General features: G+C 36.5%; 1 protein-coding gene across 1 annotated transcript in view; it reads right to left on the bottom strand.

Annotated features, from left to right (window-relative positions):
- Positions 1–494: 494 nt before the first annotated feature.
- Positions 495–15,634, bottom strand: part of vps8 (VPS8 subunit of CORVET complex) — a 134,863-nt gene continuing 119,723 nt past the window's right edge. Inside the window, 1 exon segment of the mRNA XM_042716369.1 lies at positions 495–693. Within this exon segment, the coding sequence (XP_042572303.1) occupies positions 550–693 (144 nt within the window). The 3' untranslated portion in view covers positions 495–549.

The raw sequence follows: 15,634 nt of genomic DNA, 5'->3' as shown, positions 1-15,634 counted from the left end.
CTGAAGCCTATGAATCTCTCACAAACAGTTAATGCTGCCTCAGTGGTTGTCTTTATACTGCAATATTTTTGAGATATACAACATTCTTATTTATAAATATTTAATTTACTTTATTAGTGCTTTGACAGCAAGAATAAAATTAAGTTAATATAAAGTTTAAAATGTAAATTAAATTATTAAATGTAATTATTTCTGCTGTTAAAATTAAGTACCGGAAATGTTTGTTAACAAAGTCAAATTCCTTGTGCGTGTGCGATCATAAAAGGCTCATATATCCATAAACACATTATTTCTTTTTGTTTGCCTCAGGTAGTTAAACTACAAAGTGTAAAGACTGTGGCTCATTTGAATATTACTTTAATCTGTTTACCAATATAGATTTTTCTCCATTTAGCATTTCTGAAACATGGAATTAACATTCATTAACCATTAAAGATTACCATCCATTTGATTTGAGACTGTAAGGTCTGCAAAGCATTGAAACACAACATGAGTTCTGTACAGACATGGCAGTGCTTTATTATGATTTGTAACAGTGGACGTAGTCATCTACTCCTCCACCAGTGGAGGAGGAGAAAGCTTTAGCTGGAAATTCTCGCTGTGATAAATACTTCCTGTTCCTGGATGGACAGGGTTCGACAGACCGGCCCTCTCATTGCCATGAGAATGAGTGAGTTCTGTCAGAACAGCAAGCTGAAAAACAAAGAAAACAGAGATAAGAAGTGTGGCAGTGCAAAGGTAGTAAAAAAGAAAGAAAAAAAAAAAAAACTTAATAGTTAAAATGTTTATTTATTTTTTAAATATGAAATATTTAACAGCAATAATATAATATTAATATTATAGAATTTAAAAAAAAATGTATACATTAATATAACAAAAATGATACATATAATTACAATAATAATAATAATAATTATTAAACCAGTTCCTTAAAATTAAGTCAGACAGCACAATCATTCACAACTGTTTGTGCACCGAATCATTTGAAAAAAAAAAAAAAAAAAAAAACTTGCTTTCAAATATTAAAGATGCTGCCATAGCTGCCAATACATAAAACATACCCATCTGCTAACAGTGCAAGATGAATAAACAGTGTTAAAAGCTTATTATGTCTCCACAAACAATAAGAATAGTTCTGTAACAACTATTCAGAGTTTTTCTGAATACAAGCTGCCCTCTAATATTAATTTTAATTTTCAATGTAATTTATCTGTAGGCTACGCAGCTGATACGGTTTAGTAACGTGTGATTTTGTTCGCTGAGTCTAGGTCATCATCAAATTTAGGGTTCCCCTGGCTTTAAATGGTTAGTTCACCCAAAAATGAAATTCTGTCATCATTTACACACCATCATGTTGTACCATGTGTTTTTTTCTACACTTGCACATGTTTTATTTGTTCTGTATGAGCATTATTTTTGTTATTTAATGATGACAGGATTTCTTATTTTAGGTTGAACTATCCCTTAACACACATTTCATGCAGCACTTAATGTCCATTATTATTGTTTTATTGACAACAGTATCAATCTATTGGTTTTGGCCAGTAGAAGTTATGCAGTAACCTGGATTGCACCATGCAGTAAGACTGTAAAAAACTTCAACACAGACTCACACCAACCATCCCCCACTCATTAGCAGCTTTAGCCTGTCCAGAGTCATTCATTAATGTGTATATTTTCAGCAGGGACCTCGTTACAGCCCGAGCAATCAATGTGCATTTAACGAAACAGCATGAATCAAACAGCATAATCTATCCTTCTCTCTCCAGCCTCACTTTGAAGCACTCCTTTGCATCTTTATCTTCTCCTTCGCTCTCTGAGCTCACTCAAATTTTCCTTTCCTCATTCCAGTCCACTCCCTCTCTAATCAGTCCCTTTCTTTCTGTGGGCAAACCAACTTTTCAGCATCAAATCCAACTGCATTACTCATTTCAGTTCACTCATTTTGTGTCCCCTTCTTTCTCCTGCTGTTTATTAGCAGTCTTCAAAACAGACTGCCATTTATAAGCCATAGTTCTATTCCTCAGTCAATCTTATTTTCTTTTTTCTTTCGCTTCTCTATCTAAACCGGACACCTGCTAAGCGAAGGCTATGGAGAGTAACGGATAAAAGCAAATAGAGACACAGAAAGCACGTCAGTGGCTAATCATCACCTCTGTCACTGCAGTGGCTTTATTATTAGCCCCATACTGTTAGCAAACAGGCTAAACACAGAGTATGAAGTCTGGGCACGTCTAATACCAGTAACAGTCTCTCTATCATACTTCACTATGAGCAATTTTCCACACTGCTAACCAGAGTTGATGCTCCTCTGTGAAAAAGCCTAGCATTAGATACTATGGCAACCATGTTATATTTTCATTTCTACTGCATCTTTAGAATAAACTATATGGTTGTTTGTCTGCTTGTTTAAGAAATGTTTAGTTACTTTTGCAGTATGTGACCCTGGACTACAACACCAGTTGTAGCACAGGTATTTTTGTAGCAATAGCAATAATACATTGTATGTGTCAAAATTATTGATTTTTATTTGATGCCAAAAATCATTAGGGTATTAAGTAAAGATCATGCTCCATGAAGATATTTTGTAATTTTCCTACCTTAAACATATCAAAACTTCATTTTTGATCAGTAATTTGCATAGCTAAGGACTTAATTTTTGACAACTTTAAAGGTGATTTTCTCTATATTTAGATTTTTTTGCATCCTCAGATTTCAGATTTTTAAATAGTTGTATCTCGGACAAATATTGTCCAATCCTAACAAACCATACATCAATGGAAGGCTTATTTATTCAGCTTTTGGACGATGTATAATTCTCTATTTCAATAAATTGACACTTATGACTGGTTTTGTGGTCCAGGGTCATGTATAAGGTAGAGACTAGGGAGTTGGGATATACCAGTACTGACTATAATAGTGATATTTAAATAACAAAATATTGTTATCGTGTTAATTGGGGGTGTCGCAATATACCCTTAATGGCGATATTTAAAAATGGATAGTACACATAGGACAATACAACACATGCTTCAGAATGAAGCTGCCCGACTGGTCTTCAACAAGCCCAAAAGAGCCCATGTTACACCTCTCTTTATCGCCTTGCACTGTCTACCGGTTGCCGCTTGCATCAAGTTCAAGACATTGATGCTTGCATATAGAACAGCCACAGGCTCAGCACCCGCCTACTTCCACTCACTACTACGAATCTACATTCCCTCCAGAAGTCTGAGATCCGCTAGTGAGCGACGCCTTATGGTACCAACACAGGCTCAAAATCACTTTCCAGAACTTTCTCGTTCACCATTCCTGGCTGGTGGAATGATCTTCCCACCCTTATCCGGAATGCTGAATCCCTGACAATTTTCAAGCGACAGCTGAAAACTCATCTCTTTCAAAGCTACTTGACTTCATCATAAAAAAAATATGTCTTTCTCTTTATTTATTCCTTCTCTTTCTAGCTTGTACTTATTTGAACAATGTCTAAAACTTACAAGCACTTCCTGTGTCGGTTTGCCTCTTTCAGAAGAATCACTTTATGTATCCCCCAATTGTAAGTCGCTTTGGATGAAAGCATCTGCAAAATGACTAAATGTAAATAATAATCTAGAGTCAGTTATATTATGGAGCACTAAACTCTCACTTGTAATTTGTTTCATTCATACTCGACACCAGTGGGCGCCCTCGCACAGAAAGTCCACAAGCAAGACTCAGGAGTACTAGAACTTTGACGTTCCAGGAAATCTCTGTAGGCATCCAGCTATCACTGTAGATGAGTAAAATGCAGAAAGAAATTTTTTTATCTGATGAAACATGAAGACATTCAACACACAATTGCAACAGTATATGGACTAATTGTGTTCTTTAAGCCATCTTAAGTATTTTAATAAGGATATGTATTTATAAGGTAATGCTAATCGACATAGCCTTTATCCACTGTATAGAATTCTATAAAATAATTTAGTTTCTGTCTCATTCTGTAAAAAGGATCAGTTCACAGAAGGAAGTTATTTAGAATACCCGTTAGGAGTACAAATAATTTTTTTTTTATTACAATAAATTGCTGTATTTTGAAACTATACTAAACTAAAAACGGTTAGCATTTTAGTCTCATCTGTTTAGTGCAATTGTTCCTTTTGTATACAATGGTGTGATTCATTGGTCAAAAAAAGACAAATAAATTGAAAAGAATTTGACTAATAGCATGGGTTTTTTTTATTTTTCGAGATTTCTATATGTATATTATGTATATCGTTATCGTACATTTTTGTGGACACGATAATCTTGTAGTGAAAATCTGATATCGTGACAGCCCTAATAGAGACTACAACAAATCTGTACATGTATTCATGTGATGTACTTCTGAGTGTGTTAGCTTGTAATGGCTTCTCAGTGTGAGTCATACATGGAGGCGATGTATGAAAAGTTCACCTTTGTGTGAAAACTATGGTGTATGATTTAATTACATTAGTGGAGAGCTGTCAAAGTGTTAGGTATGAAAAAGGACACACTCTGTGGTATGCTGTGTGCAATGGTGCCTACTGTAAAAATCCATATATGGATAAAGGTGAAAAGAGAGCCTGAAGGTTTATTCACACTAAGAACTACGTGCCAAACCAAGCAATTTTCCAGAATCACATACAGTAGATATCGAGCGGTTGATATTACTGGTGTCCGAGGAAAGGAAAATAATACAATAGGGGTCTGATAGCAATCCATTTTTTTTTTTTGGGGGGGGGGGGGCGGGGTACTGTGTTACACCACATTCTTTAACAAGAGACTGATTACAACTCATTGTTGTGACCAATTGTATTCTAGTGTGTAAAAGATATTTTGTAATGCAGTATATGAATGTTTCTTTGTGTTTGTAATGGTTTTTATTATGCTGCAGGTAGACTTTTTCTTACATTCAGTTCCTGGTTTGACAGGTCATTGTATTTGGCCCTAGGATGAAGGAGTGAGTGATGACAGAATGACAAAAAATAATTATTTTTCAATGTGAATGAAAGTCTAATGGGTTTTGAATGATATGAGAGTGAGTAACTGATAACAGAATTCAATGATGAACTACCTTTAACTGAAAAATGAGTGTTTACTATTGTCATTTTGCATTATTGACACACTATTTTCCTAATTAATGTTGTTCAGTTGCTTTGACACAATCTGTATTGTTGAGACGTGCTGCGTTTGGTGTCGTACTCTATCGCATACGTTGTCAGTGTAGTGCGCTTGCTTAGACCTTTGTTGTGATAAATCGTAAAGTGTGTTCAAGCGCTAGCAAAAGACAGTGTAAAGAAATACCCTTTGAGAGAAACAGTTAAATCAGCGGAAGTTAAAAGCAGATCATAAGTGTATTTGTTTCTTGTCTCATTAGTGTTTAGCGCAGTTGTCGTTGCTAGGAAACGCTTGTTTGTTTACTGTGTTGAGACGTGCTGCGTTTGGTGTCGTACTCTATCGCATACATTGTCAGTGTTGTGCGCTTGCTTAGGCCTTTGTTGTGATAAACAGTAAAGTGTGTTCAGCTGAATTCAATTTCCGTTTTGTCTGACGGGTATACAAAAAAGGTTAGTAAACCGCGGCAGCGGTCGCGGCAGCCCTCCTGTTAAGCCCTCCTCGTGTGAAGACCATCGACTCTACCGTGCGACTCCACCGGGCAGGGACACCGGCAAGGGATATAAGTATTGTTTTGATTACTCCCTTTTTTTTTTTTTTTTTTTACTTCTACTTGTTTCACTTCTATTTCAGTTTTTATAACCAATTATTACTATGTGTTTCCAGATCCCTACTATAACTACCATTCGCAATCCATGCATCACACAATGTAGGCAGCGCAATCCTAACAACCTGTACACTCTGCCTATGTCTGTTAATACAGTATCTTTTTCTATTGGTCTATGGAATTGCCAGTCTGCTGTAAACAAAGCCGATTTCATTACTTCTATTATTAGTCATTCAAAGCTTAATCTCATTGCCCTGACAGAGACCTGGATCTAACCAGAGGTCACTGCTACACCTGCAGCCCTCTCCAATAATTTCTCATTTTCCCACTCCCCCCGTTTGACTGGAAGAGGTGGAGGCACTGGTCTGCTCATCTCTAATGATTGGAAATTTAATCCTTTACCATCTTTGGGTATCAACAGTTCCTTTGAATCTCATTCCGTTACTGTTACCTACCCTCTTAAAATACATTTTGTAGTTGTCTATCGACCCCCAGGACCACTAGGTAACTTTTTGGATGAATTAGATGTGCTGCTCTCAACCTTTCCTGAGGATGGTAACGTTACTCCCCTAGTTATGCTTGGAGATTTCAACATCCACCTATATAAACCTCTAGCTGCTGACTTCCACACTCTGCTTGCCTCTTTTGATCTCAACCGAGTGTCAACTACTGCTACTCACAAATCAGGCAACCAACTGGACCTTATTTACATAAGATACTGCTACTCTGATCATGTACTGGTTACTGGACTTCACACTTCAGATCACTTCCTCCTCACTCTTAACCTCAACATGGTTCCTGACACATCACTTACCCCTCCACATGTCATCTTTCGACATAACCTAAGCTCACTCTCACCCTCCCGGCTATCTGCAATGGTTTCATCTTCGCTTCCTTCCCCTAAACTGTAAGCATCTTTTGATGCTAACAGTGCTACTGATACTTTCTGCTCCACTCTTACATCTTGTTTAGACACTGTTTGCCCCTTGTCTTCCAGACCAGCCCGTACCACCCCTTCAAACCCTTGGTTATCTGATGTTCTACGCGAACACCGTTCTAAGCTTAGAGCTGCTGAAAGGGTGTGGCGCAAATCCAAAAATACTACTGACCTTAATGTGTATCAGTCACTCCTCTCTTCCTTTTCTGCTAATGTCTCCACTGCTAAAAAGACATACTACCAAAACAAAATTAACAATTCGTCTTCTAACTCTTGCATGCTTTTTAAAACATTTTCCTCGCTCCTTTGTCCTCCCCCCCCCCGCTTCATCTCTAATAGCTGACGACTTTGGCATGTTTTTCATTAATAAAATTAAAAACATCAATGCACAATTTTCCACACCACAATCCATCAAGCACATCTCATCAGCAAACATACACTCATTCACATCCTTCTCTTCACTCTCTGAGGCAGAAGTCTCAAAACTCATCCTTTCTAATCATTCTACTACTTGTCCGCTTGATCCTATTCCATCTCATTTCCTTCAAACCATTTCTCCTGCAGGTGTACCTGCACTCACTCACATCATTAACACATCCCTTCATACAGGTGTTTTCCCCTCATCTTTTAGACAGGCTCGTATAACTCCACTCCTTAAGAAACCCACCCTTAACCCATCTCTTTTAGAGAACTACAGACGAGCTGTATTCAACCAAGTCTCTACCTTTCTCACACAGAACAACCTCCTTGACTGCAGCCAATCTGGCTTCAGAAGTGGACATTCAACTGAGACTGCCTTGCTCTCAGTTGTTGAAGCCCTAAGACTGGCAAGAGCAGAATCCAAATCTTCAATACTTATCTTGCTTGATCTATCTGCTGCTTTTGACACGGTTAACCACCAGATCCTCCTGTCAGCCCTACTGACAAAGGGCATCTCAGGAACCGCACTCCAGTGGTTTGAGTCTTACCAATCAGATAGGTCCTTCAAAGTATCTTGGAGAGGTGAGGTGTCCAAGTCGCAACATCTAACTACTGGGGTGCCTCAGGGCTCAGTTCTTGGACCACTTCTTTACTTCTCTGTCTACATGGCATTATTAGGTTCTGTCATTCAGAAACATGGCTTTTCATACCATTGCTATGCTGATGACACGCAACTCTACCTTTCATTCCATCCTGATGATCCATCGGTAGTTGCTCGCATCTCAGCTTGTCTAACAGACATTTCTTGCTGGATGAAGGACCATCACCTTCAACTCAACCTTGCCAAGACAGAACTGCTTGTGGTTCCAACAAACCCATCGTTTCATCACAATTTCACCATCAAGTTAGGCACATCAACCATAACTCCTTCAAAAACAGCCAGAAACCTTGGAGTTATGATTGATGATCAGCTAACTTTCTCAGACCACATTGCTAAAACTGTCCAGTCCTGCAGATTTGCTTTATTCAACATTAAGAAGATCAGGCCCTTTCTTTCCGAGCATGCTGCACAACTCCTTGTTCAAGCTCTTGTTCTGTCCAGGCTGGACTATTGCAACACTCTCTTGGGAGCGTCTTCCAGCCAGTTCTATCAAACCTTTACAATTAATCCAGAACGCGGCAGCAAGATTAATTTTTAATGAGCCGAAAAGAATACACGTCACACCTCTGTTTATCAATTTGCACTGGCTACCGATAGCTGCTCGCATAAAATTCAAGGCATTGATGTTTGCATACAAAACCACCACTGGCTCTGCACCCCTTTACTTAAATTCATTACTTCAGACTTATGTGCCCTCTAGAAGCTTGCGTTCTGCAAGTGAACATTGCTTGATTGTGCCATCCCAAAGAAGCACAAAGTCACTTTTACGGACTTTTAAATTAAATGTTCCCTCCTGGTGGAATGACCTGCCCAACTCAATCCGAGCAGCTGAGTCCTTAGCAATCTTCAAGAATTGTCTTAAAAGACATCTCTTCCATCTTTATTTGACCCTCTAACTTTTTCACTCACTATTCTAATTCTATTAAAAAAAAAATCATCTAACTACCTTTCTAATCTTTTTGTATTCTATCTATTTTCTTTTCATTTATTATACAATTATAAAAAAAGACCTCTAACACTAGCTTGCTCTATTCTTTTTCTATTCTATCTGTTTTATTTTTATTTATTATATTATTTAAAAGCTCTTGCTATGTATACTGCGTTTAGGCTAACTGAGACTTGTTATAGCACTTATATATCATTGCTCTTTTGTTGTTTTTGATTGCTTCCATTGTCCTCATTTGTAAGTCGCTTTGGATAAAAGCGTCTGCTAAATGTAAATGTAAATGCGCTATATAAATGAATGACTTGACTTGAGAATATTTATTTCTAGGTGAACTATTCCTTTAAGTTGCAGGGGGTTGATTATAATTCCTTTTTAATTCTGTCATTTCTTAAATTCCTTTTCATAATTTTTAAGACTGCTTAAAGTTGAATGAAAGGATGCAATATTTTGGGCCTCTGCTCTTGGGAGAGAGAGAGGGTGGCAGGTTTGGGAAAGGTCCGCGAGCCAGGACTTGAACTCGGGACGCCCAAAGCACAAAGGGCGCTATGTGTCAGTGCACTACCCATGAGGCTATCGACACCAACGTTGTAACCTAAGCTGCGGTTTAAAGCTAAAATGTCTTAATGATGGATTTGTTTCTTACAAACACTCGGCTTTTGATTCACAAGATGTTGATTGATGGATTGGAGTCGAGTGGATTATTGTGGAGTCTCATTTTGATGGCACCCATTCACTGCAGAGCATCCACTGGTGAGTGTTATAATGCTACATTTCTCTAAATCTGTTCCCATTAAGAAATAAAATCATCATCTACATCTTGGATGGCCTGAAGGCAAGTACATTTTCAGAATTTTAATTTATAGAATTAACCATTCCTTTAAGGCCATGATCAAATCTCCCAGGACAAGTTGAAACATCTATTTTAACACAAATGAATCATTTTCCAAGATTTAAAGTAGACTAAAGTGCCTCTAACTAAAAATCATCCATATAGTCTATCAAAGGCCTTCCGTTCTCCTCCCTCATTCTGTACTTTCACCTCTCTTAAATATTGTCCTTCTAATTCATTCATTCCGAATACCTTCCACCATTTTATTGCTCCTGCAATTTCATTATCCTTCCACTCTTTCCTCTCAACACAATCCCTTTCCTATAGCTGTATTTCTTCCTATTGCACGCTTGTCTCATCTCTCCACATACATCTCTTTTTCAAGTGGCTTCATCCGTCTTCCTCGCCTTCTTCCTGGAACTGCTGCACTGAAGGGAAATGGACCAACTGGGACCTCAAAGAGAGCAATCAAAGCTCAGCACTGACAAAGCATCAGAAAAACCCTGACAACCTCCCACACACACACATACACACACACACACAGATTTCAGAAAGACTATAAAACAAGGCACACACAAACACATGAACAACCCACATCTTTCATTTCCTCCTGGACGAAATCAAATGTTCCTGTAAGCTTAATCAGCAGGTCCAGAACGTTTAGACAGCACTTCAAAAACTCTGATGCACTCGTATACGCTCACACACATACGCTAGTGCTGACATAATCACGACTGGAGTTTATTGTCAGCACCTGCCTGGCAAACTTCTCATTAATGCTTTAAAGAAACACACACACACACACACACACACACACACACACACACGTGCCAAGTTAGTACTCTCAGGTGTTGGGAGAGTCACTCTCTCTGCTTTTCACTTTCATTTTAATTAATCTCTCCCTCAAACACAAACATCTTCAATCTGTTTGGCTCAGTTTCTTAATGCAAATCAGAATTCCATAATCTTCACCCAGACAAAGGAACAACGGGAGACACTAACCACACATGCACAAATAAACACCTTGTCTGACGCTCTGGTCTTTTTTTCCATCTACTCATCCTCTGAAACCATTTACGGTTTAATTAAAGAGCTCAGAACTGGGCTGTGCAGTTCTGCTGTGTTAATTATGGGACGTCTGCTGGGAATGTGTACTGTATGTGTGTGTGCTGACCAAACAGTTCTAATAAAACTCTTGAGGATGCTTGTGTGAAGGGATCGGCACATAGACTGATACGTGTTTACCTGACTCTGGGCTCTCATGGGAGGCAGCCATGTCAATTTATGTTCCTCCCTAAAACTCTATAGGGAAAACATTGACTGCATGAAATCTCATGCTTATCCAAGGTGGATTTATTTGATCAAAAATATGGTGAAAAACAGTAATATTGTGATTATATTTTTTACTACTTAAAATGTTTTCTATTGTAATGTATTATAAAATGTAATTCATTCCTGTGATGCAAAGCTGAATTTTCAGCATCATTACTCCAGTCTTCAGTGTCACATGATCCTTCAGAAGTCATTCTAATATACTTATTTGCTGCTCAAGAAACATTTCTCATTATTATCAATATTGGAAATAGTTCATGGAACTTATATAGTTTTTTTTAAAAAAAGAATCATTTATTCAACAGCATTTATTTAAAATAAATAAAAATGAAAATGAAATCTCTTGTAACATTGTACATATTTTTATTTTGCTATCACTTTTGATTTTTGTATTTTTATTTGAATTTTTAAATCTTACTGACCCCAAATTTTTGAATGGTTGTGTATAAGACTATTAGCTAATATAACTTTCTTTAACTATTGCTCAACAGAAACGTAATAAACCCTAATAAACAATCAAACGGTTTCCTAGAAATGTACCTAATTTCTCCACATGGCTGTATGGAAAAAAATAGCTCTCTCTGTGCAGTCTATGATGAATACGTTTATCAGAAGAAGATAACATGCATTGCGTGTTGACCATGAGGCTGGATGAAAGCAGTGTTTTTCAATACAGGATCTGTCTTCAGCATCAGAGACCACGGCCTCTTCATATCCTGTGAGGAGATTCACTTGGAACCAACACAATGACTAACGGATACATTTGGGTCACTCATACACAGAGGCAGGGAATGCTGTAATATGAGGTAATAGGGAAAGAAATTTTATTTTATTTTTTAATGTCCGCTTTGTGTGAATAGATGCCAATGTTTATACTTTAACTCAGGCCTTAAAGTATATTATTAGGTTCAAACAATTGAAAGAGACAATTATCAAATATATTATAACTGTTTTGTTTTGTCTTTTCTGACTTGATAGTGAAATTAGAGAAATAATGGGAAAAACAGGGAAACAGGATTGTGAAATGACACTTGCACCACATTAGCACCACTTAATGCTGCTAGACCCCCTCCTCCATCTGCTCATCTGCTGTACTATTTTGTAGAAAGAGTGTCAAGTGATAATGTATAGTCATCAATCATGACCATCATCAGATGCCACCGGTCAGATTCAAGTATACCAGAGAGCCATGTACATAAAATGGATAGGGAGATGGCCTCTTTTTCAGATATTTTAGGATGGAGAGAGATGGCAGGGGGTGCTTGAGGAAAACAGGGACGGTAATGAGAAAGTCAAGCAGGTCAAACTTACACTGCAAGAGTCACATGTTTAAAAAGAAAAGTCACATATTTAAAAGGATTTTTAATACTACTGCAAATGTCAAAGACAGTGAGTCAACAGCTCACTAATAGAAACTACATAGTGAAGACACGCAAAAAAACAAAAAAAAAACAACAAATTCAATCTCCAAAAGAAAAGATATCAAAATGTTCCTGAGAACCTGAAGTGGTCAGTTATTTGAGTTATCACTAATGTGGCTCTTCAAACACCTTTTCTGTCTCACTTTTTCACTTTATTTCTGTTTCCACTCCTTTTTCCAGCTTTGATCAAACTCTACACACACACTCATACCTCATCACTGTTGCCTCATTTTGCAGCATATTCCTTTTTTTGAATTATAAACATCTTAATTCATATTGCAAAAAAAAAAAATTCCTATGATAGTGTTCTATGTACTATTTAAACATATTCTAACTTTCAGATTGTAAAACTGCCTCCCAAGTTTCATTTATTAATACGCTTCTTAAACGTTAAAAACATATGTACACACAAATGCCGTAGGTAATACAGTGGAAGCAGGATAATGACATTCCTCAAGACCAAAAGAACATCATAACACTATTCAAGTTGGAACATTACTTACAATAGGATTCATGAGACATTCATCAAACATGCGTTTCCTGGCTGTGTGGAAGAACCTATTGCTCTAATGTTAGAATAGCTTATATTTACCAAGGCCACATTATTCATAATGTGACTTAATATTCACTATGAAATCGCACCTCAAACAGGACTTTAAATCAAAACTTTGCATTTCTATGAACTTATTTAACCTGCCGACAGAATTTGATAGCAATGTTTTTTTTTTTCAATCTGATTTTTTCCCTTCATTTTGCAAACAGAACAAACAAAACGCTAAACATATGTTTTAATTTAAAGTATAATAAATTTAAAAACAATTATTTTAAATTGTAATAATATATCACAATATTAATTTTTTTTTATGTTTTTAAAAAAAAATAAATGCAGGCTTGATGAGCAGAAGAGACTTCTTTCAAAAACATTAAAAATAGTAATGTTTCCAAACTTTTGACCTGTACTGTATTTGAACCCTTTCCAGCAGTGACTGTATGATTTTGATATCCATCTTTTCACACTGAGGACAATTGAGGGACTCAAACACAACTATTAAAAAAGGTTCAAACATTCATTGATGCTCCAGAAGGAAACACGATGCAAAAGATGCAAAAGATGTTGGATTATTTTGTGAAAATATTCACATTTTCACAGATTCTGCAACAGAGATAATTTCATTAACGAAGATGACCATGAAAAATATTTGTTAAAGAAAATTTTTTCTATGACTAAGACGAGACATTGATTAGCTAAAACTAATATCTGATGACAAAATTATGACAAAATTTCTCATCTTTGTTAACTAGACGAGACAGGACTATAATGTTATTTGAGGACTACCAGACATTAAAAATACATCCTATAGGAAATTGTCCTTCAAAATGTGCATCCCTGTCACTGGATTGCAATCGGATAAGGGGCGTTTGCTTATCTAGTCTCAGCATAGCAGCTGCAGTGGATGGATAGGCTACCAAAACGCGAAACTCAGTTCTCATATACAGCACGCGATCAGTTCTAAGCGCTCAAATACACACACAGCAGTCCAAATGTTTATCGTGTAGAGTATTTCACTTAAATACAGTTGGTTATGTAATAAGTGAACGTAAACAGGTGGGTGAAATCTGAACATGTGTCAGTATTACATGCATGCCTTCTGTCATTAATGTTAACCAACAAAAGATGTTAAATAAATGTATACATGTTAAGTAAACCTACTGTATCTGAAAAAATAGTTTAATTTGTATGTCTATCGTATTTGTCTTATTGTGCTTCTTTTTTTTACAATTATATATAATAATACTATTTTTATAAGTTTCTCCTTTTTCACTACCGTTAAAGGGATAGTTTACCCAAAAATGAAAATTGTCCTAATTTATTCAAGTTTTTCCAAATTCAATCCTTGATTCAAAGAAAAATAACAATAAAAGCCCCTTTGACTATGTGGAGTTCAGAATAAAATGACCCCTTTAACAGAGCCCTTTCAAGAAATGAGTCACTTTTATTTAGCTCTTGACTTTGGGGACACTTAGGGGACCTATAAAAAGTTGCAACCCCCTTTTTGCATTAGGTCTTCCAAACTTTTAGTTTAGAGGACTAAAACGTTCTGGTCTCATCAAACCTCTTCCTTCCTCCTGTTGAGTCTGTCACATGAAAACTATAATCAGGCTGTGATGAAACCCTTCTGTACAACCCAGGCTGATGAACTGGGAATACCATTGTTGTATTATTGTTGTGATAGTTTCCCTCATCTCTCACTCATCATGGAGGAGACAACATGGGGTGACATTGCTTCCTCTGGCAGTACATCTCTATTGTTGTACTAGTGTACAACTTCTTATATATATTGATATTGCAGAACCACAGTACTTCATTAAATTGCATCTGCTTAGTTTAAATTCAAAGTCAAATTCAAAGAATAACAGGAAATAATAATAAGAAATATTTATTGAGCAGTAAATCAGCATGATGACTTCTGAACGATCATGTGACACTGAAGACTGGAGTAATGGTTGCTGGAGATTCAGCTTTGACATCACAGGAAAAATGACAAAAAGTTAAAATATATTACTAGGGATGTAACAATATTATCAATATGAGAAAATGATCGTGGCCACATGATGGTATGAAACGATAGGTGTAGTTTTTAAAATATATTTGTTTTAGACGCACACATTGTTCATGCCATCAGCTTGTTAGCCGGTGTTTTCTGTGGCTCAGAGTGGCTCCGTTCACAGTGAATGAATGCAGTCAACTCGTTTGTTGCATGTGCTGTGAGTTTAGCATGCATTTGGGAATGCAACGGCCACCAGTTATGCTTTATTTTCACAGCAGATGATCACTGCATTTCATAAAATTTGTAGTTTCAGTTTTCAGTTCTGGCCCTTCAGTTTTCACTGAAGCTGGACATTTCTTTCAAAATAAAAGCTTAAAAGTGCAGTATGAATTGCTGATAGCTAGCGGTGTAAATGGGTAACGTTACTGCAATATTTATTTTCTATTTATTTTACAGTGCAATTGTTTAACAATATATGGCTACTGCTGTCATTGTTATTATTATTCTAATTATTCAAATTTTTCTGGCTTCCTAAAATATCAGTGTGAATGTAATTTAGACTGAGACAGTATGTCACAAATAAAAATAGCGTAGCGTAGTGTAGCGCTTAATTTTGACCTCTCAAAGTGCATTAGATAGAATAATTATCTTTAAAATGTACAAAATTAAAATTTTTCATTTGTCTTTTTTTTTCTTTTTAAATATTAAAATATCGTATTGTGGACTTCATATCTCAATAATATCGTATCGTGAGATTTTGATATCGTTACATCCCTATATATTACAACAGAAAACAATGATTTTAAATTGTACAGGAAGG

Source organism: Cyprinus carpio, chromosome B1 (assembly GCF_018340385.1).
Source record: "Cyprinus carpio isolate SPL01 chromosome B1, ASM1834038v1, whole genome shotgun sequence".
Lineage (NCBI taxonomy): Eukaryota > Metazoa > Chordata > Actinopteri > Cypriniformes > Cyprinidae > Cyprinus > Cyprinus carpio.
Note: the sequence above shows the minus strand (reverse complement) of the source record. Positions and strands in the feature narration are given on the sequence as shown.